General features: G+C 39.0%; 2 protein-coding genes across 2 annotated transcripts; both read left to right on the top strand.

Moving 5' to 3' along the window:
• Window positions 1–5,686: 5,686 nt before the first annotated feature.
• pnpt1 (polyribonucleotide nucleotidyltransferase 1) lies at window positions 5,687–13,906 on the top strand. Its single transcript, XM_084948143.1, has 28 exons — window positions 5,687–5,917; window positions 6,025–6,085; window positions 6,556–6,630; window positions 6,746–6,851; window positions 6,964–7,013; window positions 7,133–7,196; window positions 7,296–7,343; window positions 7,475–7,588; window positions 7,990–8,176; window positions 8,379–8,430; window positions 8,527–8,584; window positions 8,691–8,787; window positions 8,881–8,983; window positions 9,347–9,417; window positions 9,914–9,950; window positions 10,052–10,118; window positions 10,213–10,302; window positions 10,412–10,465; window positions 10,663–10,772; window positions 10,908–10,979; window positions 11,331–11,394; window positions 11,481–11,564; window positions 11,664–11,747; window positions 11,898–12,004; window positions 12,472–12,527; window positions 12,662–12,740; window positions 12,830–12,877; window positions 12,957–13,906. Exons 1-28 carry the CDS (start codon window positions 5,799–5,801, stop codon window positions 13,110–13,112), a joined length of 2,313 nt encoding a protein of 770 aa, XP_084804269.1. The 5' UTR covers window positions 5,687–5,798; the 3' UTR covers window positions 13,113–13,906.
• Window positions 13,907–15,345: 1,439 nt separating this feature from the next.
• On the top strand, window positions 15,346–26,984 carry ppp4r3b (protein phosphatase 4, regulatory subunit 3B). Its single transcript, XM_084948142.1, has 16 exons — window positions 15,346–15,826; window positions 16,355–16,410; window positions 18,473–18,571; window positions 18,777–19,400; window positions 20,116–20,193; window positions 20,407–20,523; window positions 20,634–20,750; window positions 21,330–21,461; window positions 21,947–22,049; window positions 22,131–22,172; window positions 22,564–22,722; window positions 22,902–23,071; window positions 23,152–23,291; window positions 23,579–23,724; window positions 23,804–23,943; window positions 24,269–26,984. Exons 1-16 carry the CDS (start codon window positions 15,685–15,687, stop codon window positions 24,371–24,373), a joined length of 2,370 nt encoding a protein of 789 aa, XP_084804268.1. The 5' UTR covers window positions 15,346–15,684; the 3' UTR covers window positions 24,374–26,984.
• Window positions 26,985–27,359: the final 375 nt, after the last annotated feature.

The following is a 27,359-nucleotide window of genomic DNA, read 5'->3' as shown; positions in this document are numbered from 1 at the left end:
AGAGATGTTCCAAACCCTTATTTTTTCTGCAAAGGATTGACACAGTTCTGAAAGAAAAAGGGGGTCCAACCCGATACTAGCAAGGTGTACCCGATAATGTGTCCAGTGACTGATTACAGTTATCATTAATTTTCAGAACAAATTTAATGGTAATCTGCTTAGTAGTCCCACTTAGCAAGTATCAGCAGGCGACAGCAAGTAATTTATTTTTCTCTTTTCATTGTCAGATGAATGGAGCCTCTATCCATAAATGTATAAGAAGGAAAACTGCCATTTTGCTACATGCGTGTCATTAACATGATATCTCTGTTTTTGTCAACTTCAAATTCCAGTATAACAAAGAATATAACACAGCATCCCTAAATTTTGAAGAAACATCTCAGCATATCTTGCAAAAGTGTTTTGTAAATTAAATTTTTGCACTGTTGATAAAAATCTCTTTCATCTGGTCAAGTGGACTTAAAAAAATGTTGAATGTACTAAGACATTTTGAATAAGAGTATTAAGGTGTGGGAATGTTTACGAACACATATAACATAAAATAAAATGCATATCTTACAACATTACCTCAGCCTTTCTGGATTAAGTAATTTAAAGATTTAACCTCTATCATTATAGTGGAGGTCACTCTGACCATCCGCCCTGTCTCTGTATCCATCCCACCAAGGAATCAATGCCACAACAAATCAATGCAAAACTCTTAAATCTCCAATGTTAATGATTAAGAACCCCGTGGCACAGTGAAAGCCTAATTGCATAACATTGCATTAATAAAGATGAGCATGGCCCAACCCTTTCATCATGCAAATGTGTTGTAAAATGCTGATGCATGCTTTAACTCTCACAGATAAACTAAGTATTTTTAGTTTATTGAGACACTGGAGTACCACTACATCATCATGGTGGCAGTTTAATTTTGAAAAAAGCTACTGGATTTATATTGGTTGATTTTTATTGCTTTGTCTGAATAATTTATCCTACCATAGGAACAGCACAGTCTGATGTTATGAGGAGCCTTAATGACTGGCCATAATAGGATGGAGATCAAAAAGTATTCGGCTCTTTGCAGCCCCTTGGCTTTATGTGACATGTCTGTTTGAGAGGCTTTGGAAATAAGTAATGCTGCAGGAAGCCAATATTTAGGAAAGCAGGATCACAATTTAAGTCACAACTTTTTGGTTCAATTTTATTTCAAAAAATAAATAAACATTGATTTTGCTGATTTAGATAGTAAGACAGAGATAACAGAAAGATATGCTCTTTGATCTCTGTACAGGGAAGCTCATTGCATTTGCTAACATTTCGTAACATGGAGACCTACACTTGCTGTAAACCAGTGGCTTTTTCCTGCAGCACAGTAATAGGAAAATTCACCTGGCATGTTTTTGATGTCATTAGAAACTATAGATCCTAAAAGAGCCAGTGCGAGCACTGAGAGAACAACAGTGCTACCCAAATGATACTATTTTAAGAAAAAAAGTCAAAATGTGGAGATTACAGTTGTTGTTTCAAGACATACCGCTACAGTTGCTGTACCCTCTGAGTTAGTGAGTTTGTACTTCAGAATCTGTTTTAGTAACAAGGAAGGAAATGATTTCTCTTTTAGCACATAAACACAGAGTGGTGATAATTATAAGGATGGTGCAGAAAGCTGCATCTGGTTAGACGGGAAAACACACAAATGTGGAGAAGGAAATGAAGGAAATGGATTGTAACGGTCAGATGCAAGGTTATGGATGGTTACACACTCGTGCAATAAAGAGAATGTATGTTGTGTTACCACACGGCTCGTCAATTTGTTTCACTAACTCATCTAAACAAGGTAATTTGTAGAGGGTATAGCAGCTGTGGCAGTTTGTCTTGAAACAACAATGGTTATCTCCTCATTTTAAATTTTTTCCCAAAATGATCAACAATATATTTTTTTCTTAATGTGACCCTAATACTCCTTCATAGTTTCCAACCAATTATTATTATTAAAAATAATAAGAATAATAATGAAAACTATTGTTCACTGTTGTCATGAATCTCTGCAACTGATGATCAGCTGGTGACTTGTCACACTGTGGTTGGACTGATCATCTCAACATCAGCATGTTGTGCATGTGTCATGAGGACACTTTTCCCGGTGTTCTCTGAATCATCATTCATATCCAGTGAACACACACACACACACACACAGAAATAGAGAGAAGAGAGAAAGGAGAAAGGAGAGAGAGGAGGGGGGTGGAGTTCTAATCTGCATCAAATCAATAAACTGATCCCAAAAGGTTCATTAATTAGGAGCCATAATGCTGACAAAGCTAGCCTGCCAGTGAACTGTATGCATCAGTCAAAATTCACTTCTTTAGACCTTATACATACAAGGTGAGTTTTCCTGGCTGCTGTACAGCAACACCTTGATGGAAGGCATTTACTGGACAAGGTGCTAAACTCCACAAAGGATTTTTCATAATACAAAATCATTGAATCATTTGCCCACAGCTGCTGTACATGTTAATGTCTTGTAGGAAAAGGAACAGCAATGCAATTGTAATGTTACAAAATAATAATAATAATGTACAACAATTACAAATTTGCACGAAAGGTCAATGTGAAATACCTATGATTCTCTCTATATATAAATATAGTATATATAAATACTCTCTCTCTATTTGTCTTTCTCTTTCATATAGATAGAGAGAGAGAGAGAGAGAGAGAGCAGTTAAAAACTGTAATATATGAGTCATATTTACATGCTGATGATTATTAATGATCAGTGTTATAGGTTATGGTAGTTAGGATAGGTTTACACTCACAGGGTGTATGTTTTCTGTGTTGAATACTTTTGCTTTTACATGTATTTATTCTTTTTTGTTTTCAAATTTAACATGCAAGTATTTTTCAAGCATGGTATTCATACTTTTAGTTAAGTCAGTGGACTAAATGAATCACAGCCATAAAGCAACAACCTTCCATGAGCTACAGTTGTGCCCTGCTTTGTTCTCAGAGTGGGAGCTCCTTATGTGGATCCTTGCCATGTGCCATAATGTAATTATCACGCTTGTGACAAAGCAAATCATGCCTTGTCAGCTCAAGTAGCCAAAAGCTGTCTATACATGGCTGCTGCAAGCTTATGCGTGTCCATATCAGTCAAATCAATTATTGAGCTTTCGCTTTACAGAAAGAATGAATGATGAGATGTTTTTTAAAATATAAAGTAAGGACTACAAGGAACCAACACTTCTCTGGTAAAAAATAAAATCATTAAACGATTTAAACAGCAGTACTCAATTAAAGGTTTTCACATGAGGAAAAAGATCCTTTCATTGAAGTTGAGCAGGTGTTTGTGATGAAATAGTCTGACGTAAACTGATCGCCAAGGAGCCAGAAAAGCCTCGTTTCTCACCCCCGCTAAAGCTCCTGTTGATTCTGCATGTGTGTGTTCATGTGTGTGTGACAGAGATCAGTGCAGAGTTAATGCAGGCTGTTCTGTTGCCCCCTCCTGATCCAACACAGCATGAAAATCACTAAACCACATAAGCCTCTTGTGTCCTGAAGTGATCGAGCGACAAACACACTCCAGACACATAAACAAAAAACCTTTTTGCACTTTTATCAATTGCACGATCATCCTACATGAAGACCAGACACTATGGCTTAAAGTGGTTTCCCAATTTTCTTGAAAGATGGAACTGATATTATACTTTTACTTCCCCTTTACTTTCCCCTAAATTTGCCCTGTTTGAGTAACCATTGATCAGTCAAATGGATTCAATTCAATTCAATAAAACTTTATTGATCCTGAAGGTTGACCCCGAAGGAAATTGGGTAATTCTAATTATTATGCAGTTAGTTCAAATCATCAAATCACGGCCACAGGAGTCTCTGTTAGATGACCAGATGACTTAATGACTGATTGATACAGCCTGTCCGTTAACATATATCAAACTTTTGTATTTGTCTCTAGACATTTACATTTTCTCTTCAAGGCAAACAACACATTATCTTCCACTGAGTTATTTATATGATCCATGTAGTCCTGTGGAAAACACTGAGTGGTCCATTACACAGTAATAGTTTGTGGCTCTGCGTGGTATAAATGAGATCTCAGTGTGTCCTGGAGCCATGGAAACAAGATAAAACTGGTAGAAACCTTAGTAATAATGGGAATGAGAGCTTATGTGTTTCAGAGTGTGTGCCCGTGTGAAATCCTGCTGCTCAGCCCTGCAATTAGCTTCTGTGTGTGCGCGTGCGTGTATGCGTGAAAGTAATGCCTAGAGATGCTGTTAACACTTCATCTGTTGCCATAACAACTGCACCAGGCTCAGTGTTAGTGAGCTGGCTCACTGACTGACTGGAAGGCTGTAAACAAACTTCAGGACTGATCGTCTCATGTGGAGGCAAGGTCACTGATTGACTGCCAGATGTACTGACTGATGACTGGACAGGGTCCATGCAATGTTTAATACAAGGTTTCAAGATAAATCATAACAGTTGATACAAAAACGTTACTCTTCCTGAACAAAGGCAACTTTCTGAATATGGATGAGATAGCAACACAAGCATTTTTTTCTTATATGCTGTTATATAGGGTTGAAATAATCTCACCACTTTAATGAAAGTGGCTGGAGGTCGAGCAAACGAAAATATCAGCAGAACTTTTTAAACAAACAAACAAACAAAAATCTATATTTCAACAGTGACGTCCATGGAGAAAAAGGAGAGTGTCTGACCGCTGTGGTAGAACTATATGCCTTATATGAGCTTTTTAATCCTGACACCTAGTGGTGAGAATTTAAAATGGCATTTTAGTGACACAGCAAAAATATAAAGTTAGTCTAAGAAATATCGCCTTGAAAAATTGTAAATAATAATAATAATAATAATAATAATGAAAAGATATAAATAAAAATAGAAAACAGAGGGTAATCTTTCATAAGATGAGAACTGGCTGATTTATGCAAATTCCCACAGAAATGCACAAATTGTCATGTACAGCATGATAATTTCCACGGGCATCTTAGACATCACGATTATTTGTTTGCTTAAGACGTTTTGCATGAGCATATAGCAAATGTTAGATGCAATCTAGATTTTAAGAAATCAGTCACTGACATATATTCTGGGAATGTGAAGAAATAGTTTTTTTTTTTTGTTTTTTTGTTTTTTTTTTAAAAAGCAAATTTAATACTGTTTTCCCCTTAAACTTTTTACTCAGTCTTAAGAAAATGTGTTTTTTTTTTAAATTTGTGGAATAAGTGGGTCAAATATATCAAACCATTACAATCAGATTTCATGGAGGTCTTAAGTGAATGATCGTGTCATCTTTTGTATTTCCTCTCTCCTCTAGCAAGTTTTACTCCTCTTTTTTTCTTATATTGCTTTCTAAACTCTCACTGATATTTTTAAAGTAACTAGACATCAAGGAGGTTACAGGAAAATAAATACAAAAATATATTACATACGTCAAACAATCGAAAAATATGCCATACTTTTGAGCTTTTTTAAGATTATAGAGAATCAAGTAAAATATGTAAAATGAAAAGTTTATTGATTACTAAAAGCCAATTTGAATACACCTGTTTATTTATTTATTTAAATAGATAAATGTAAAGTAGATCAAGCGGAACTATTGCTTACTGGATGGCAGGAAACTCCGTGGATGTGACACACTCTCCTCGCTCTGTCCAATCAGAAGAGGCAGCTTCTCTACGTAATTCCGCACATGTGACGAACTGTCATGGTAGCCTTCTCGCTCACATCCCAACTGTAAAGACAAACTGAGCGCGGATATTTTTGTTGTTTACTGGTTAAATATGAAGTATTTGCTCCGGCTGGGGAGCTCGTTCGCCCGCCTTCATGTCCGGTTATGTCACCAGAGTGTTTACAGCCGCCATACTAACGCGTGTAGAGTGGGAGTGGACCTCGGAGAGAAGTGAGTGGTCTTTCCCAGTTTCCATTCTCTTCCATGAACTGTGAAATAAAGCGAGCGGTGCAGGGTCACTGGCAATTTCACGTGTTGTGTTCTTGCTGTTTTTGTAGGAAACTTGAAATCTCTTCAGGGAGGTTTGCCAGATTTGCTGATGGAGCTGCTGTAGTACAGGTACAAAAAGTCTTCTTTGATTTGTCTTTGCCCTTTCTTTTTGCTTCTTTGTGTATTGTTTCTATTTCTGATTCTGTTTACTACTAATCCTCCTTCTGTTGTGGTAATTCATTAAACACCAGGCATAACTTTGTTGGCAAAAGATCTTTATTACAGAATAGTAAAGCATGGGCCATCATCATGCAGAGAATCGTCACTTATGCACAGGAATCCCACCAAGAAAAAAATCCTTTCAACTGGTAGCAGCCGGTCTATTAGTTTGGCTTTATGTCCCATGTCCCTTTTACCCAGGACGTGTCAGCACAGCAGAACCTATACTGAGGCTTGTATTGTTTGTGTTCATATGTTCAACTTGTAATTCAGCTCTGAGGCTGCTTATTAAAACAGAGCAAAGATGACCTATGATTTTATTTTTTTTTAAATGTTGTTCTTCGGGTTTAAATGGTGACCACCTTTTCCTTTTCCCATAGCTTGGAGACACCTCTGTGATGGTGACCGCTGTGAGCAAAACCAAACCTTCTCCGTCTCAGTTCATGCCGCTTGTGGTACGACTCCATGTTTGTTACAGCCGTGTTCTAAGTGGATTTGACCTTATGAATCCCCGATGTAAGGAAACATCTGCTGGGGTTCTTTTGATTTAATATCCTTTTCAACTGACAGGTGGACTACAGACAGAAAGCTGCAGCTGCTGGTCGGATTCCCACGAACTACCTGCGGCGAGAGCTGGGCACCACCGACAATGAGATCCTCACCAGCAGACTTATTGGTGAGTTAATAAGATAAGCGCTGTCCTTACTGAGTGTATAACATTGTCGTGGAGGTTTGGTTTCCTGTTTAATTGGAGTGACCTGACTAACTTTCCTGTTCGTGTTGCTCAGATCGGTCGATTAGACCTCTTTTCCCTCCTGGTTATTTCTATGACACTCAGGTAAGTTAAATTTGAAAGAATTTTCACTATCATGTGGTGATTATGTTGCCACATTTTTGTTTTCTTGCACAAAGGTGATAATCCTCCTATTCTGTCTTAATGTATGTTCACTCCTAAAGATCCTCTGTAACCTGCTAGCAGTCGATGGCGTCAATGATCCAGATGTGCTGGCTATTAATGCAGGTGAGGTAAATCTCAGCTACGGAGATTTCTTCACAAATCAGATTTTTTTGTTTGTTTGTTTTATATCCTCGAGTAAAACATTATATTCTTCCATTAAAGCTTCTGCTGCCCTGGCCCTGTCTGACATCCCCTGGCATGGACCAGTGGGTGAGAAATATGCATATTGTTTTATTGATCTGAAATGGTGGTTTTCACTTCACTTTCAGTTCCTGGGACATTATTGTTATTATTGTTTATCTCCACCTTGGAGCTACTTATGTTATTGTATGTGTGTGCAGGTGCTGTGCGTGTGGGTATGGTAAATGGAGAGTTGCTGGTCAACCCCACGAGGGCAGAGATGGCTTCTAGCAGTCTTAACCTGATAGTGGCCGGAGCTCCCAGCAGTCAAGTGGGTAAGTTAATAATTGGTATGTGATAAGCAGCAGAATATCTAGTGTTTATAGCGGCATGTAGTTAAGCTGCTAAGTTTAGAATTCAAACACTTGATCAAGTGTTTGGAATCACTTTGCTGAGGAGATAGTGCCTGCAGAAGTATTGACTTCCTGTATTTATAGACTTACCTTTATGTAAATTGTCTTTTATTGCTTCTCCTTTATGGGAATCTATTCATAATGGCATTTTGTGTTTTAAATTTGACAATTTCTGCTTGGACTTTTTTTAAAATCTTTTTGTGGCCTGGATGTGTGGCTTTCTGTAATAATTCAGTTTCTGAGAATCCTACATTTTCCTGACTCCTGCTTCTCATGCCTGTCTTAGACAGCATCACATACTCATGTTTCTCTGTGTCTGCCAGTGATGATTGAGGCATCAGGTGAAAACGTGCTGCAGCAGGACTTCTGCCATGCTGTGAAGGTGGGAGTCAAACACACCCAGCAAATCATACATGCCATCCAGCAGCTGGCACGAGAGCAGAAGGTGACTAAGCGCACCCCAGTCAAGATGTTTTCACCCCCGGCTGACATGGTGGAACATGTTCGGAGGTAAGAACACAGCCTGAGACTGAGGAAGATGAAGGCAAAGGATGCTGGGAATTAAGCAGTGTGTTTTGAAATGTTTTGATAAACGAGAAAACAAAATAATCTTGAGGAAAGGGTAATGATTTCATTTAATGGTTTGGCCAAAAATAGGATTTATATTGTTCTAGTTCTCAGAAATGACTTGCTTTTCCTTTTCCTGTTGCAGATTAGCTTCTGAGAGGATCTACGCTGTTTTTACTGATTATACTCATGACAAGGTAAAACCTACCATCTTTATTCAGCTTTCTGCTTCAGTTTATGTATTAGTGAAGTTTACCTAAATAACTGTAATAATCTCATCATAATCTTCTTAGATTTCGAGAGATGAAGCAATCAACAAAGTTCGGCTGGAAACTGAAGAGGAACTTAAAGGTATTACGCCTTCAAAGTTATGGTGCATGGAAAGAATTTACAGTTGAGTTTCCGATGTTGCTGTATTTCCATCTAAACCCTGTCAATTGATGTCGTCGATTCATAGAAAAATTCCCTCAGGCCGAGCCTTTTGAAGTCATTGAATCCTTTAACACTTTGAGCAAGGAAATCTTCCGTAATCTAGTGCTCAATGAGTACAGGAGGTAAGCACTCTGTGTTGTGGGTGGATATTATAATGTCACATCATCTGGGTGTGGAAAAATGGAAACATTGTGTTTCCCATTTTGTGTTTTTAGGTGTGATGGAAGAGAGCTGACTGGTTTAAGAAACATTTCATGTGATGTAGATCTATTTAAACCGCTGCATGGCTCGGCTCTGTTTCAAAGAGGACAAACACAGGTATGCTAAAGCACAAAGAGCCAACAAAGTCATAATTCATTTGGTAAATAAGGTTTTTTTTTGAAGGGATTGAAGATGTTTGTGGCTGTTTCTTCAGTTTTGAAAGCAAAAGTATCGCAGGTTTGAATACAACAGCAGGAACGCTGAAACTGTAGTCAAGATATGTTGCTTTAATGACTGTTACACAGGCTTTTTTCCTGGCTCAGAGTAGGCCTGTTTGGTACACACTTAAGCATGATCAGTTTAAATAAAGTATCGTCTATGAGTCTGTGTTACCAGTGTACCATTCTGTGTTTAAAAAATCCTCTAAACTGGAAAAACTTGGATGTTACCTGTAACAAAGTCCTCCTCTGCTCCCTGTAGGTGCTGTGCAGTGTCACATTTGATTCCCTGGAGTCCAGCATCAAAACAGATATTATCACTACAGCTTTAAGGTAAAACAACCAGAACACATATCCCAAAAAGTCGATTCTGTTCATCTGGAAGTAGCGTTTTCAGCAGGAGAGAAAATTTCGTTACTCATCCAAGTGACTTCTTCAGTCACTTGCAGATCCCTGCAGGTTTCCCCTTAGATCCTGAGACTGAAGAAGTCACTTTGATGAGTGATGAACATTTGTCCCGCTGAAAACGCTACATCCAGATGAATAGAATCAACTTTTTGGAATTTCCTTACATGGATGCTCAGACGGGAGCATGACCATAACTGGATATTTGTTGCTCATGCTGATACTGTTTATCATGGATTAAAAAATGGTATCACCTCATATACTTTATATATACGGATATGCAGTATGTTAATGTAGTATTGAAAAGGATCATTGTTCAGGAAGTTTCAAGGAATGTATTTCAAAAGCTAGTTCTTAATTGTGGAGATGCTGCCAGCATCTACCAACATCTGCACTCCTGTGATGCATGCATTTCTTTTTGCAGTGGCATCAAAGACAAAAACTTTATGCTTCATTATGAAGTAAGTAAAATCATTTTTTAAGTCACATAGTTTATCAGATATTAAATATTATTGTTTTAGTTTTCAAATGGAGCTGTAAAGTCAACTTTTCTTTCTTTTAGTTCCCCCCATATGCAACCAATGAGACTGGAAAGATGGGAGGCCTCAACAGGCGAGAGCTCGGACATGGTTTGTTTGACTTTTTTCATCCTCTGTTTGTATTCAGTCTAATAATCCCTCATTTCCATCAAGAATCTTTTGTGCATTGTTCGTGTTTTTGCAGGAGCTCTGGCCGAGAAGGCTCTGAGACCAGTCATTCCTAAAGACTTCCCTTTCACCATCAGGGTCACTGCTGAGGTGTTAGAGTCAAATGGTGAGTGTGGGGAAGCAATTTTATTAGTCGTAATATAAAAAGTCACAAATACGAATGTGTCCATTGCTCTTATTTTTCAACATATTTCCATCTCTGCATGTCCTCTCAGGATCCTCCTCTATGGCTTCAGCGTGTGGGGGCAGCCTCGCTCTTATGGATGCAGGTACTGTTCTGACTTTTTAGTTAATCCAGGAAAAATCCAATTTTAAATTGCTCTCTGGACCTTAGATGTGCAGACAGCAAACATCAGCTTTTTTTTTCAAAGTGACCTGAATTTTGCATGTGTGTGGATACGATGCTAGTCAGATAATATGTCATATAATAATGTTTTAACTAATATATCTAAATCTGTGTTGCCAGGTGTGCCCATCTCTTCTGCTGTGGCAGGTGTAGCCATTGGTCTCATCTCCAAGGCTAACCCAGAAAAACCTGCTGAGATAGAAAACTACAGACTATTAACAGACATTCTGGTAAGTCCAGTTTGTGATCAGTTATTATCACTAATAAGTGGAAGAAAGATTATAGGTGAATGCTCAAAATGTTATTGCAGTTGTTCCTGGGTATGACAGGTGTTGAATATGAGCTCTTAACTGTTTCGTAAACAGGGAATAGAGGATTACCTGGGAGATATGGACTTCAAACTGGCAGGAACAAACAAGGGTATCACTGCTTTACAGGTACTGCATTGAGTAACTTGTAATAAGTGTCTAAGAAAGATCTTTTAGAAGTAAAATTTAATAAAGCTAGCTGAAGGGACATCACTTTTTCATAGAAATGTTTTAATATAAACTGTACTCAATGTGTAAAATGTTAAAGAAGAGACCAGTATAGTGTTAGAGCTTTATTTTATTATATTTTTATTATAAGACAACACTAATTTGTCTCTCTAATGGCAAGTTGAGCAGGATTCTTCTTAGTGAAAGTGTTGTTCTGCTTAAAGGACTGTGTGGTGGACACAAGCAAAACATAAATGGCCTTTCTGATAAAGATGAAATGTATTAACTACATTTTCTTTATTTTACCTCCAGGCTGATGTGAAGATTCCTGGGTTGCCACTAAAGGTGGTCATGGAGGCAATCCAACAGGCCACAGGTAGCCCCAAAACTGAGAAATATACGCTTTATTAAAATTTTATTTGCATGGCTGTTTTTCGGCATTTGCCTGTTGTTGTGTTTCAGTGGCAAAGAGGGAAATCTTGGGCATTATGAACAAATGCATAGCAAAACCCAGAGAGAGCAGGAAAGAGAATGGACCTGTTGTAGGTAGGTTATGTCTGAATATTATATATATAGAAAGATGCAATATTTAATAGACAGTTTTTACTGTCATCTGTTCCAATATGTGACGTTTTCTGTCTTCAGAAAATGTCCGGGTACCTGTCTCAAGGCGAGCTCGCTTTGTTGGCCCTGGAGGCTACAACCTCCGCAGGCTTCAAGCTCAAACAGGTAATGTATAAGTAATAAAGTCTGAAAAAGGCAACTTGGAACGTGATGGTGACGTGATGCTAATCCAGCAGCACACAGATTTGTTTTTTCATAATAGAAACTGTTGTGCAGAATATAAAAACGTCACCACATTTTCTCCTTTGCCTTTAGGTGTGACGATAAGTCAGGTAGACGAAGAGACTTTTTCCGTGTTCGCTCCAACACCAGGAGCCATGAACGAAGCCCAACACTTCATCAGCGAGATCTGCAAAGACGATGTGAGTCTCCCCCACTTGTAATTACCTTTATAATAGCAGTCTGTCTTTATTCAGAGCCTTTCAAAATTTGTGTTAAAATGTGCTCTACAGAGAACCCGAAACAGATTAAAAAAAGAGGAATATAGTATAAAGCTCAAGCTAGATGGCATTTAAACAAAGAAATAAGAGAAATAATCCTGATCAGTACACTTAAAAAAACAGGAAAGCTCTCAGCATGCTCTAATAAAACATAAAAAAAAATATATATATATATATATATATATATATATATATATATATATTCTAATAGTTTCTAATAGTTTCTTTGCACCCTTTTATGCACATTTATAAACTCAATTGCTGTTTTATATCACAATGCAAACATGACCTGCATAAACAAATCAAAACATTAAGAACAACTGCTTACACATATTACACATATTCATAATGTATTTAGGTGAAAGTGGGTGTATTTCTTTGTTTTGCAGCAAGAACAGCAGCTGGAGTTTGGTGCTATCTACACTGCCACCATCACAGAAATAAGGTAAACTAAAACAATCCGTTATTTACCAACAGTGTTTGTTTACAGTTATTTCCACACTTGGAAACTTATTTATGTATAAATAAAATATTGCAGCCTTCATACAGCTCATCTGTTCTTCTGCTCCTCTGCTTTAGGGACATTGGCGTGATGGTGAAACTTTATCCCAACATGACTCCTGTCCTGCTGCACAACTCCCAGCTGGACCACAAACGGGTTTGTGAATTTGTCTGCGTAAAATGGTTTTCCTTTTGAGTCTGATGGTAGGATTTCTACTTAAGTCACTTCCTTTATTTTCCTTTTAGATCAAACATCCGAGTGCTTTGGGTTTAGAGGTGGGACAGGAGATACAGGTGCGTCTCGGTTACTGCAGACAAGGCATTGCGTATTTCAGTCTGGGTTGCTTGTATCTAAACTGTGTTCTGCTAACAGGTCAAGTATTTTGGACGGGACCCAACAGATGGCAGAATGAGGCTTTCGCGGAAGGTGCTCCAGTCTACCGCTGCAAGCGTCGTAAAGAGACTGAATGACAAACAGAGCATCTCCATGGGTTCAAGCGACATGCAGACGACCAGTACAGAGTCGTGACACTCCCCCAGGACTGCCTAACTTCTGGCTTTTCTGTCAGAGTAGACTTGGACTGAGTCAACTTTCCCTTTTCAAACAACAGATCTTGTTATGAACTATACATAAAGAATGTTACTCCGCTGCTGAGAGTATGGATGTGGCTAAAATGCTGCTGACATCGTGACTCGGAGAATTTGCACAAACAAACGGATAAGACGAGGAGGCAAACATTTTCAAAAATACAAGTGTCTACCCATTTTCATGCTCTGTTGTTTGACTGTATCAAAGTCATAAGATTTTTCTTTCATTACACAACAACAGTGCTTCTGTCATTCACATGTGTGATAATGTTGCCTCTTGAGGCATATTTGGTATCTGTTGTAGCAGCGTGTCCACAAAAGAAAAGAAAGGCAAGTGGGTGATGTGTTAGAGAGAGGCGTTTTCTTAATCTTTATATGGTGTCGCATTTATATTATATGTGAGTAACTAAAATGTAAATAAAAAACCAGCCACAGGTGGGCCACATGCCAGTGTACTCCTAGTGCTGTTACCAACCATGGATAAGTAGGTCAGGAAGGGGATCCGATGTAAAATCTTCAAATCAAATATGTGGATCATCAAGAATGAACGACTACCAATGGTGCTGTTGACCAGCAGGGTGCTGGTGGAAACTGCTGTGCAAGGACAAAGAAAGAGGAAAGAGGGAGGCAGCAGGAGAGAAGGAAAGGTTTGTAAATGAGAGTTTACAAACCCAACTAAAAGGAGTAGCAGTATGTAGACGTAATATGTAAATAAAGTCATTAATGATTTCTTTATTCATGTCTTTAAGTCAACAAAACACCTTCCGACCATGCCAGAATGTACTGAGTGCATGCATGTAAAATTTTCTTCATAAAAAGCTGATTTAATTGCATGTTTCTGTGGCCACATGCAGGCACACAAGTACTGCTTCGGCATGTTTAAAAAAAAGGCAGTTGCTTCACAATAGAAAAGGTTCATCCAGTGGGTCCTTAAAAGAAACTGAGTGGTGGAGATGATAACAGGAGAGCTGTAAAATTTCAACATTTATTTAAAACAATTTATTGCATAATATTGGATAGGGAAAGATCTAATAACTCTTTGGAGTCATACAGAAGAATTAAGTGTTTCTCTGTTCAGCCTTAATCTAAGAGTGTTAGTAGTAATGTGTAGGGTTGCATCAGGAAGGGCCTACAGATCTGGAGGGAGGAGGAATGAAAGTCAGTAGAAGCAAGACAGAATACATGTGTATGACTCAAATACCTCGGGGCTACCATCCAAAACGACAGACAGTGCTCAAGACAGTATAGGCAGGGTGGAGTGGCTGTTGAGGTAATTTGTGGATATATTGGACAAAGGATGTTGAAGACGAAGCTTGCCAGACAGGAGGACAAGAGGATAACCTCCAAGAAGATTCATGGATGCAGAGGAAGGTTGGTGTGACAGAGGAGGATGGAGGCAGATGATCCTCTGTGGCTCACCTTTCTCTGCAGAATAGTTTGAATTCAGTCATGTTGGGAGGTTTTTGAACATGAACGGCCTGTTTAAGGTCATGCGTCTGATTTAGGTCCCAACTTTGAATAGACCAATCCCAAACCTTTGTTTTGTTTTCATTTTTTTTTTGAGACATTCAGTGAAGTTTTGTTGTTTTGGATCATTGTCTTGCCGCATAACCCAAGTCTGCTAAAATTTCAGATGGCTGGACATTGCCCTTCATGATTTTCTGGTAGAGGACAGACTTCACGGTTCCACGGTTCCAACCAGCCCCAGACCATCACACTGCCGTCACCATGTTTGACTGTTGCTTTGATATTATTTTAATTAAATGTTAGTTTTACTTACCAAAAAGTTAATCTTTTGTCTGAGGAATATTTTCCAAGAAGTCTAGTAATTTATGCCAAAAAAACCCATCAAGCTTTTATCCCTTTCTTTCTCTGTAGATCATGGCTTGAAGTGTTGCTTTTTCCAAGACAAATTCCTCGTTTGTGTAAAAAAAAAAACTTGTCAGTTATGATTGTGATTAATTAACGTGAAAAACTCTGTTAATCTTCTGCTTAAGTAAGTATCTGCTTCCTCTATGAATTAAACAAGCTGAACAAAATCACATCTGTACATCATGCCAACATCTGCAAACGGCTGTGGGTGCTATTACCTTTCTCCGCCGTTGGTGACGCGGTGAGCTGGAGGAGCCGCAGTTCTGCCATTGGACGATGCAGCCCGGGGGAGGAGACCCCGCGGCAGTTAGCGCTTGATTGACGTAGAAAAAGAAAAAGAACACAAGATCGGATTACAAGATGGCGGTCTGTGGACGTTAGCAAGAAGGCCGTTAGAGTTGTTGTGTTCTCTCAGAATTTTACAGTTTAATATTAGGCCCCTTAATAAGTAGATTCACGTCGTAATATGTTTATGAAATACCTACTAATATATTTTGCTGCTATTGGGAACTAAATTTAAACATGCATGTTTTATAACATGCGGTTGGAAACAAAGTTAACAGGTCGAGGAAAACACTAGACGGGTGAGGTGATAGCTTGTTAGCAGAAAGCTAGCCTGCTAGCTCCGACTCGTTTAAACCATGTCGGACACTCGGCGGCGAGTGAAGGTATATACGCTGAATGAAGATCGGCAATGGGATGATCGGGGTACCGGGCACGTTTCGTCTACATTTGTCGAACGACTGAGGGGGATATCGTTATTAGTTCGGGCTGAATCGGACGGTAAGTTCCCTGTTAGCATAGCTGTTACGGTGGTTAGCATGCTAACTCCTGGTTGTTCGGAGAGAGCGCTTCGATTGCCCACAGTGGGCACCAGATTACCTTATTAGACTTTTTTTCTACATGTGAGGCAGACTTCGCCGTCATAGTGCCAGAACTGTTAATATTAGGCACGTCTCTCAATAAATGGCAAATATTTATTGAATAGCTGTTGCTAGCATGCTTATTAGTTTGGTCCGACGGGATCTCGGTAGCATGGTGCCCCTGAAAGTCTGAACGTATAAACTTGTTATTGCTCTTTGTGGTTCATGTATGTGACAAAGAAAGTACATAACGTATTACAATAGAATCTAAGGTCTGCTGTAGTTATTTTACCTTTGTTTTTAAGCATTTTAGTTTAATTCGATTGTTTTTGTGTGTATTTGCATAGCCATAACTGTTTATTCCCAGGCAGAATAACAAACCTCGTCTTTAAAGAACCGGCTTTCTAACTGGCTTGAATATTTAGTCACCTATATCTCTGTGCTTTAGGATCATTGCTATTGGAATCGAAGATAAGTCCAAATACTGCATATCAAAAACAACAGGTAAGTTTTTATTATTACCTGAGTCTGGCTTAGCTACAGATAGCACACATATTTAAATAATCCCAACACTGGTTTGAGATCTGCTGCTGGATAGTTAATGTAATCTAGGCGAGACAGTAGAAATTGGCTGACTGATGCAATTGTAAACTTGGTATCGAGTAATAATCGGGTAATGCCGTGAGTAATTACCACATATGCACCACACCTGTTTGTAAATCAAGGTGTTATTAGAATTATGGCATAAATAAGAAGTCTTCCCACATTTATAGCTAAGTGTCTGAAAGTCAACTTCCACCCTCCTTTAACAGTGAGCTGCTGTAATTGATGAAACATTTAACTAATTCAACTTAACCTTAACCTTGTAACTCTTCAGGAGCTGCAAGTTCCTAAATAAAGAAAAATATTTTCCACCTTTTTCTAAATATTTTTGTATGTCTTTAAAATTACTGCTCTTTGTTGAAGGTTGTTGAATAACTTCCTTTTTTAGGTATTGGAGGCTGACAGCAGCTCTTGTTCTCAGACATGTTGAGGCATGTTTTTTGTTGTTGTTGTGTTGCATGGTTTTTTTTTTATGTATCACTGTTATTGTGATATGACACTTTTATATTACCTAAAAATTTATAGCATTATTAATGATTAGGGTCTGGCTAACTTCAGGTTTAATCCTAGATTTCCAGTGTTTTGGAGCTGGTTTACTTCTTATGGGGTACATTACTGTGGCAATTTACACTCCTCGCCTAATCTCCTCAGGAATGGGGCATGTTTGAGACAAGAGATCAACGTGTTTGAAATCGCGTCCCATGGAACAATTATTTCTATGAAATAATGCGTAAAGATCAATTAGAGCTTAGTGTGCAGATATTAAGAGAATCTGAAGTTTGTCTCAGCATCGGTAAGAAATAGAGATTCTTGAGGGCAACTTTATTCCTTGCTTCTTTCCTGTTGACTGCAAACAATATTAAAGCAACTTTATTGTTGTATAGGCTGTAATACATTGAAATGATACTAAAACAGGCAATTTAAACCTTTTTGTTTCTGACGTCATGAAACATTTGCAAGTTGGCTACTTACCAGTTTGAAATCTTTTATTTTGTTAAATTTTGTCTCTACTTGCCCTTAGACTATTTCAAATTGCGGAGACTGAGTGAAAGAAGTGGCAAATCTAAACGTCATTAGCTTCTTTTTATTGTAATATAGTAATGAGGTCTTCCCAGATCTTTGACATTAAGTTTGTTGCCTTAAATTATCAGAATTTGTACACACTTTACTATTTACTTTAATCATTATTACTTTAAGACATATATAACAATACTTTAAAATTACACAGCGCTTTTCTTCTCACACAGACTGACACTGCTGTTTTGGCTACAGCAGTTGTGTTGCAGCGAGTCTGTATTATCTGTTTACCTACTTCATGTTATATAATGCTAATTTTATAGCATGATAGTATTCATAAACTATGCCCCTCAGCTGCTAATAGACCGGTTCATGTTTCTGGTTGGTCATGCTGCCATTGCTGCCTCTTTCATGTGAATGTGGTCATAGCTAGATCGAAAAACCCCTGTTTGACTTAGAGTTGATAACCACCCTGGTGAAGCTAGGTACAAAAAAGATATTCTGCATGTGTTTAGCTTGCTTTGTCTGTTGTAGACTTTTGTTCAAATCATTTTCATACTCTGTGGATAAGTCACTGTCAGGCTAGAGGAGTGCATTCCCACCAGGATAGAAAGCTTTATCCTTCAGATACACTTTAAGGATTTGCACCCAAATCCTGCCAGCAATACGTACAAGAAGGCATAACGGAGCCACAAGATCCTCTGTCTGCAGGAGTTAAATGTTGACGTTTTTATTTTTCGTTTGCTGCCTGTGTGTGTGTGTGTGTGTGTGTGTGTGTGTGTGCACACATTTGTAAGCATGTGTTCAGTTAACATACAATTTAATGAAGTGTATCTTGAATAAGTGTGTGTGTGTGTGTGTGTGTGTGTGTGTCTGTAAGTGCCTGCCGTGAAAGAGTTAAGCGTGTCCGTGTGTAAAGTTTAATAATCCTTTGTCTTTGTTCCAGGACACATTGATTGTCTGGTCAGAAGCAGATAACTATGACCTTGCACTCAGTTTCCAGGAAAAGGCTGGCTGTGATGAGATCTGGGAAAGAATTTGCCAGGTAAAACTCAAACCAGGAACATACAGCTGTTTCGCTGATGCTAAAATTCCATTGAGCCTACCACAATGGGCAAGCTCTGTTGATCTATTTAATAGTTTGTGTACTGGACAAATTACTGAGAAATGTTAACCTGTGCAAAGAGGTGACTGTACACATGATACTATCAATTGTGTTCATTTAATAATAGCTTTTAATTGTGACTCAGGTCCAAGGTAGAGACCCTGCTCTGGACATCACCCAGGACCCCATTGATGAGTCTGAGGAAGAGCGCTTTGAGGAGATTCCAGAGACAAGCCACTTAGTTGAGCTCCCCCCTTGCGAGCAAGGCAGACTGGAGGAAATTGCCGACTTGGTTACCTCTGTCCTTTCTTCACCCATCCGGAGGGAAAAGCTTGCCCTGGCCCTGATGACTGAGGGCTACATCAAGAAACTCCTGGGTCTCTTTAGAGTATGTGAGGAAGTGGACAACAGGGAAGGCCTCCATCACCTATATGAGATTGTCCGAGGTGTCTTATTTCTCAATAAAGCAGCCCTCTTTGAGGTGATGTTCTCTGACGACTGTATCATGGATGTGGTGGGCTGCCTGGAGTACGACCCAGCATTGGTTCAACCTAAACGCCACCGGGAGTTCTTGACCAAGACGGCGAAATTTAAGGAGGTGATCCCTATCACAGACTCTGAACTGCGGCAGAAGATCCACCAGACATACAGAGTTCAGTACATCCAGGACATAATCCTGCCCACACCATCTGTCTTTGAGGAGAACTTCCTATCCACACTCACCTCCTTCATCTTCTTCAACAAGGTGGAAATTGTCAGTATGTTGCAGGTAAGGATTCAAACCAAGCTATTTATAAAACAACATTATCAGTTAATTATTTAATCCACTGTGTAGTTTAGCCAGTACATATACAGTATTGCTGTACATGTTGTGACTAATTAAAATTTGTTTGACAAATGACCCTGCTTGTAGATTAGTCCACCAAGATGACTCATGCTTAAAACCAAATTTAAATTTTGTCTTTAAATGTATTTAATTCTCATGTGAAATGTTAAATCAAGTGGGAAACCTCAAATAATAAGTGTGAACAGATGGAAATGTATAAGCCTGTAATGATTGTACAAATAATGTATGCGTAAGATGTGTGTGTCAAGTTTTGTATTGTGATGATGACCAATTAAAACTATATATTAAAACATTTTCAAAAATCTTTGAGTGAATAGGTTTAGGCCCATTGTAACACTTGTATGTGGATTGTAATATGGTGCAAATGTGAGGCATATGTTATGAACAATAATTTTTATACCACACAATTATTTTCATGGTGTAAAGAAACAGGACCTTAGAATTCTTTCATTTCACAGTCAGGTGACTGATTTTAATTTTCTGTACGGTTCTAGGAGTCATGGGTTTATTGCTGGAATAATTTGCCTTTCATTATTGTTGTGCTGAAATTGCAAGTCAGGATTAGATTTTCTGTTTATTTTTAAGACATGTTTCTTTATTGTTCTGATGTTTTAACCCGGCTTTAAATGTGCCGCAGGAGGATGAGAAGTTCCTAACGGAGGTCTTTGCACAGCTCACAGATGATGCGACTGAGGACAGTAAAAGGAGAGAATTGGCAAGTTTTAAAAAGTTTTTTTTGTCCTTGTTTTTTTGGACATATGTTGAAACCTCAAAAAGTAGTTGCCTTTCATAACCATGTTTGAGAAATGAGCCCAGAAATGGCAGTTGGCACAGTGATTTTTATTTAGGACTGGTTTAATTATTTTGATCTTTGCATTTCTCATTTGTATTGTCATTTATCTATCTCCTTTTTTTCTCCTCTCCTTAGGTGAACTTCGTCAAAGAATTCTGTGCGTTTTCACAAACGTTGCAGCCTCAAAACAGGGATGCGTTCTTCAAAACTCTGGCAAATCTAGGCATTTTACCTGCTCTTGAAATAGTAATGGTACGTTCTAGTTCTCGCATGAATGTGTATCTGAGGTAGTCTTAATAAAAGTCTTTTCTGATTGGTCAATGCTCAGTTGAATTAACTTCTTTTTTTTTTTTTTTGTTCAGGGAATGGATGACTTGCAGGTGAGGGCAGCAGCTACTGATATCTTCTCTTACCTGGTGGAATTCAGCCCCTCCATGGTTAGGGAATTTGTCATGCAGGAACCTCAGCAGACAGATGATGTAAGCATCTAATCATTATTTTTTAAAAAGGAACTTTCTCTTTATTGAAAGCAGTGTTTTGGCAGCCCAGGCTCTCTCAGTTTCAAATAGTTCATTACCACAGCAGGCATGTAGAACAGTCCATAACTGAGGTGAAATCTAAATAAGGAAAACTGTTTGCTCTATGAACAATGAGGTCAACAAGAGGTGTTTTGTATTGTGACAACAGCCTGTGACTGTTGGGGCTCACGTGATGACCCAGTTGCTCGATTTTTATTACAGAGCCATAACATTTGAAGGCATTCTATAGCTGATACACAATTTACATGTTTGATAAAGTAGTATAAAACACAGAACTGTTATAGAGAATTGCTGAGACAAAGTTTGATTAACTTTCTTTAGTGTCTTCTGTTGATCTTCTGTTCTGTATACAAGAAGGCTTTTTTTGTTTGTTTTAATACTGTGTGTTTGCCCTTTTTTTTTTTTTTTGAGAGAGAGACAGTTTTCTTTTCATGCCATGCAAAATTAATTTTTAATCTGAGTGTGCTACTGTGTTAACTTCTGCTTTGTTTGCTTTGTGTGTGTGTATTTGTGTTTCAGGATGTTCTCCTGATAAATGTTGTGATTAAGCAGATGATTTGTGACTCTGACCCAGAGCTGGGTGGAGCTGTCCAGCTGATGGGTCTGCTCAGGACACTCATCGACCCTGAGAATATGTTGGCTTCCACCAACGTAAGCAAAATCAACCAGATTTTTGTTGATTTCTTCCCCTCTCCTTTTTCTCCAGCCATTGCTCAATGTTGATCACTCTGCTTTTTCATTTAAATCAGTTGTTCTCAGACTTTTATTTGGTGTGACTCATTTCCCCACACTTTTTAGTCATTAACAATGAAGAAAGGATCCAATTTAGTCAAATTAGGGTCAGTGGAGTCTTCTTTATTTAAAAAAACAAAGTCTACAAAGTCAAGTTTATTCAACTTAGTTTCACGCATTATTTTTACCCACCTGCAGTGGCTCTGCCAGTGAGTCCTGCCTCACAGTTTAAGAAACACTGATGTAAAGCAGCACATTTATGGTGCCTACCTCATTGTTATCTGACAAAATCCCCCATCTGTGTCTCCACATGTCCGTTACCACCGCTAGATTAAGTATATGTGTCCCCTGAGTGAAACCTTAAACACTTATTAAAGTTCTTTTGTGTTTGTTTTTTCTGCTAGAAAACTGAGAAGACTGAGTTTCTGAGTTTCTTCTACAAATACTGCATGCACGTGTTGACTGCTCCTCTGCTGGCCAACACTGCACATGACAAAAATTCAAAAGGTGAGCTGGGAAGTTAAACTAGGGTACAACAGAATGGAAGACAGGAAATTTCACTGTTTAATCTATGTAATCACATTTCAGATCTGCAGGAGGGATCAACAAAGGTCAACCCAGTGTGCCCAGGTGGGTGTTATTTAAACTGTCAACCATGAACTACTCAACAGTTAGAAATTTGTGCATTTGAAGTGGCTTGAAAGTACTGCTCTTGTAGTAGACAACATCATTATATTATTTGTTTTTACCTGAACCCTTCCAAAATAAATGACCAGCAGCTCTTACTAAGGGTGTGGTTCTTTTTCTTTTAGAGGACGTGAATAAGAAATAAAATGTTAAGCTAGTCACCAGACTATGGGAACAGCTTCAAATTATTAAGGAAGATGCTGAGGATCACAAAATCTGGAATGGCTCTTAAAACTATATATTAAAGGATTGTGCACTTGCTGTCTGGCTTGTATTTGGAAATGTACCTGGACAGTGCTGCATGTCCTAACACGATTTGTCTTTATTTGTGTAGACAACTTCCAGACAGCTCAGTTGCTGGCACTGATCCTGGAGCTTCTGACCTTTTGTGTGGAACACCACACCTATCACATCAAGACCTACATCATGAACAAAGACCTGCTTAGAAGAGTGCTGGTGCTGATGAACTCAAAGCACACGTTCCTTGCTCTTTGTAAGTTCCCTGTGTTCTGATAGCGACTACATTGTGGTTGAACCTCATATACAGATATAACCATACCAGAGCTGTGTAACTGCTGTTTGTATCCAAGCTCACAGAAATAATACAGATAACTTTGAATCATATCTTGCCTCGTTTTTTTTTTTTACAAAGTGGCTCTGTTTTTGTCCAAGGTGCTCTGCGTTTCATGCGCAGAATCATTGGTCTAAAAGACGAATACTACAACCGCTACATCATCAAAGGGAACCTGTTTGAGCCTGTCATTAATGCCTTGCTGGACAATGGGACCCGATACAACCTCCTCAACTCTGCCATCATAGAGCTCTTTGAGTTTATTAAAGTGGTATGTAAAAGCACAAAGGCTACTTTAACAAGCCTTTGTTTTTGCATTAAATATATAATGATCCACCTTTTGCTTTCCAGGAGGACATCAAATCACTCATAGCTCACATCGTGGATAACTTCTACAAAGCACTTGAATCCATTGAGTATGTCCAGACATTCAAGGGCTTGAAAGGACGATATGAACAGGAAAAAGACCGGCAGAGCCAGAGACTCAACAGGTCAGAAGCAAGGGTCATTCCCTTACTGTGATCTCTATCACTGATGCACTCCACCACATAAATTTACATGTATATATGCCTACTTTACATAGTTTTCTATTCCCATTTTGTGCACACCCCTACCGAATTTCTGCAGGTTTTAGTCAACCTCTGTTAACCCTAGCGCTTGTCATCATTGTTCAGCTTCATAACCTTCATTTATATTTAATCAGAGACTTATTACCACAAGGTAGTACTTCCCCTTGTGTAGACACCTGTACCTCATGAAGCAGTTTTCTCAACTGTAGATATCGAAGAGATGCGCGGTCTTTGGATGAGGATGAAGAGTTGTGGTTCAATGACGATGATGACGATGACGATGGAGAGGCAGTGGAGAAGAGAATGGGGGATGACTTCTCTGATAGCTACGGCAAGTACATGGAAGCCAAAAAAGGTAAGCTATATTCTCTTACTGTATGAATGTTGCTGGATAGTTTTTCCCAGATTGTTGATCCTAGTTTGTGTTGTTGTAGGAGCTGCCAACGGAGCCAATGGTGCCAATAACAACGGGAAAGCTGCTGCCCTCCCACCTGCCTCACCAGCCGTCACTCCAAACAACAGTTCAGCTTCTTCTGTCAAAACTGTTCCTCTTCCTGCCACACCAGTAGTCAAGGTAATATTTCATGTTGCATTCTGAGAAAGACTTGAATTCCTATCCTGTCCTATCCTAATCCTTTGTCCAATTTGGGGACAGTATAACAAAGGACAGTCTTTAATCAAAGGCCAGAAGTTTTCTGTGTTGCACAATATGTTTCGAGTGGTATCACAACATGAATGCAGATAAAAGTTACACAAGTTGCTTGTTGTTTGCCTTCACTGGTCAGAATAAGTAAAATGTGAGTGAAATTTAGAACACTATGTTTCAGCACTAACAGCTGTCCTGCGCTCCTGCAAAAGTACATGTTGAAATGAAACAGTCACTCTTGTTGTTGTCTTAGACTGCTCTGGTTGGTTTGGTGGACTACCCTGACGATGAAGATGAAGAGGAAGATGATGAGGAAGAAGACCAGTCTCCAAGGAAGCGGCCTCGTTTGAGCTCCTAAGGCGAATTGTCCTCTTTGGTCATGGTGGACGGACATTGAGTCCCTTTGAAATCCCCTCCTCTGGTTGTCTCATTGGCTGCCTGCCTGTGCCACCTGTCTCACTCAAGAGATGGACAAAGACGAGCTCCCACCTCTCTGTCCCTTCTGATTGCTGCTCCAGCTTCTCCCTTGGCAAAAGGAGATGAAGAGTTGCTTTTGTTTTGTTTTTGTTTGTTTTTTTTGTTTTTTTTTTAAAGAAAGAAGGATCAATCTGTGTCTCAGCCTGTTTACCTCTTCCTTTTCAACAACCTCTTCAGGGAGATTCCCAAATCTCTTTTCTTCCACCTGAGAACCTCATTGACCCTTTGAGAATTCATCTCTCCCCTCTTTCACTCCTTCCTGCTCTCCTTTCCTGTTCTCACTTCTTATTCCTCCTCACCCACAACCCTAAACACCAACAAGACATTGAAGTTTGAATTGGTGGCACAGCAGTTCCCAGCTCTACAGTGCTAAGGAAGCTGCAGTCCAACAAGAGCCCCACTGCGCCTGTCACCTCTTATTTAAAAAAATAAATAAAAAGCCCTTCCATACTTCTCAAATCCAAATCAATGAGCTCCAGAGAGAGAGGAAGTCAGATCACAACCAGCCAGTGTATGAACTTGACAGCAGGTCAGTCAGGCTAGCAGGACTAGCCGTCATAGTAATAGAAAGCTTGACTGGCTGAAGCTGTGTGTGCCGCCCTCCCAGAGAACTACTTACTTTAGTCATGGATAGAGGGACATCATAGAAAAATCCCCAAATTCTTAAGACAAGGGAGCTGACCAGTGAGACTGGGATGAAGACTAAGAGCGAGAGGAGCAGGACTCAAACCTTCAAAAGCCATGTTGTCAGTTTGGTCGAGGCACACACACACACACAAACACACACACACACACACACGATGATACACGCACATACAAGACTGTGTTAGCCAGGAAGTCCTGTATTTCATGACTTTGTTAAAAAGTACTGTACAGATCTTTTTGTTCCTCTTTTTAATCTTTTGCCCCTGACGTGATTTTTGAAAGGGGAGCGAGACCCCTACCTGCCTGTGTTCTTTTTGTTGTCGCACAAAAAGGTGGGGTCACTGTTCACCCTTTAGTACAGTTCATTTGATTCAGTGTACAAATACAGAGAAGTCCTAAATGCTGGTTTAAAAATAACAAAAAAACTTGCAGTAAAGTTGTTTTTTTTTTTTTAGTCAACATTTCGAGGATGTCTGGAATTTTGTACTTAAGTCAAACTTGGCGTCCTCGTTACAGTGTGCACATCATCAGCCCAGTTTGTGTTTTAAAAGGGTGGCAAACCTGAGTCGTTCATCCTTCTCCCAGACAGATCTCAGGTTCAGAGTTTAACTTGCATCAGAAACAAAAAGCTGCCCACCTTGTTGTGGCACAGCTGGTATAAAAGATGGATGTAGCCAGTGGCGTCACCCACTGGTTTGTGAAGTCCTGTTATGAAGCCTTGAGCTTAGCCTCTTGTAGTTTTAAAACCAGGTGTGAGAAGGGGGGAGATGATCTTGCTGTGAACAAGGATATCACACACTGGATCCTACCCTGACTAATCCTCTTTTCGGATTCTAATAATGACTGCAATTTACAAAAGTGAGCTTCATGTTTTATTCAGTATTACCTGAAACTAGTGATTGAAACCATGAAGCCATAAACAAAGTGTACTGAGGTCATAGGGCAAGCAAGTTGAGGGCCGGTTTCCCATAAACTTCAATTTTTTTTTGCAACCAGAGTTGGCCCCATCCACACTGGTTTCACTTTTCCTGGAAGCTGTGTCCATCTTTTATACTATGTTCTGGCCAGAGTAACACTACTAGATGGTGAATAATCAGATATTACATATACTGTGGAGACTTCTTCTAATGAGATTGAGGTGCTAAAGGGGGCTTTTGTTTTCATTTTGAGGGTTCAAAGTGTCGTTCTGCTCTGGTTGAGATCTTCTTACTCCCAAAATTTAAAGCCTATTTCAAGTTTTTTTTTTTTTTTTCATTTTCTGTTAAAAAAAAAAAAAAACACAAAAAAGAAGAAAAATAAACCCTACAGATCAAAAGTTAGTTTAAGTCCTTTTTTAAAAAAAGTTTTCACTGACTGAATGGATGATCTGTTTTTATTAGGTATGATAAATATGATTTACCCCGCAGTCAATGCAGTGAAGTTTTTGAATCAAACAGTGGTTCTTGTGCGTATTATTTCTGACAACACACCGGTGTGATGAAGCGGGATAATTCTGTCGGGTTGGAACATTTCTTTCATTGCTTCTTCTCTCATGGTCCCAACACAAGCACATAGGAAGATGAAGGGAATCTAAACTGGGTAAAAAAAAAAAATGCTAGATCAGTTGTTCATGTACAGCAACAAAAGCAGGAGGTAGGAAATGAGAGAATTATTGCCAATGTGCTTTTCAGGAGCAGCACCTGCAGTGAATTGTCTTTCCTCCTCTATGTTGGTTCCATCCAACAATGACTGTTTCTGCTCTCCCTTGATGAATTTGTACCAAGTGCATTTACTACCACCATCCATTCTTAACATTTGTATGAATTTATTTGATAAGTTTTGAAATTAAATGTGACCCTGACATTGAACTTGTGAATCTAGCTTTGTTTACCAACTTTGTACCAATTGGCAATCGGAGCTGCAAGTGTCCTAGATTTTGTTAGGCATTTTGATTGCTTAATAAGAGGCCAGAAAATATTAAGAAAATGGGGTTTAACATCTGAAAAGTTATACGTGCTTTCTTTTACTATGCACTGTATATCAGTTGGCTGAATTGCGTGGAAAGTTACAGAGATAAGAGCAGGAGAACAAAAAGCCTGCGCCCTCATGGAGAATGGCCTGAAAAAGAGAAGATATCCAGTGAGCAGCAGTTCTCTGGATGAAAATGCCTTGTTAATGTCAGAATAGCCAGGCTGCTTTGTTACACTGGTAACAGGAAAAATGTGTAACACACTGAATCTTGC

Source organism: Perissodus microlepis, chromosome 13 (assembly GCF_051167445.1).
Source record: "Perissodus microlepis isolate ML-2025 ecotype Zambia chromosome 13, ASM5116744v1, whole genome shotgun sequence".
Lineage (NCBI taxonomy): Eukaryota > Metazoa > Chordata > Actinopteri > Cichliformes > Cichlidae > Perissodus > Perissodus microlepis.
The sequence above is the reverse complement of the archived record's forward strand: the minus strand, read 5'-3'. Positions and strand labels throughout refer to the sequence as shown.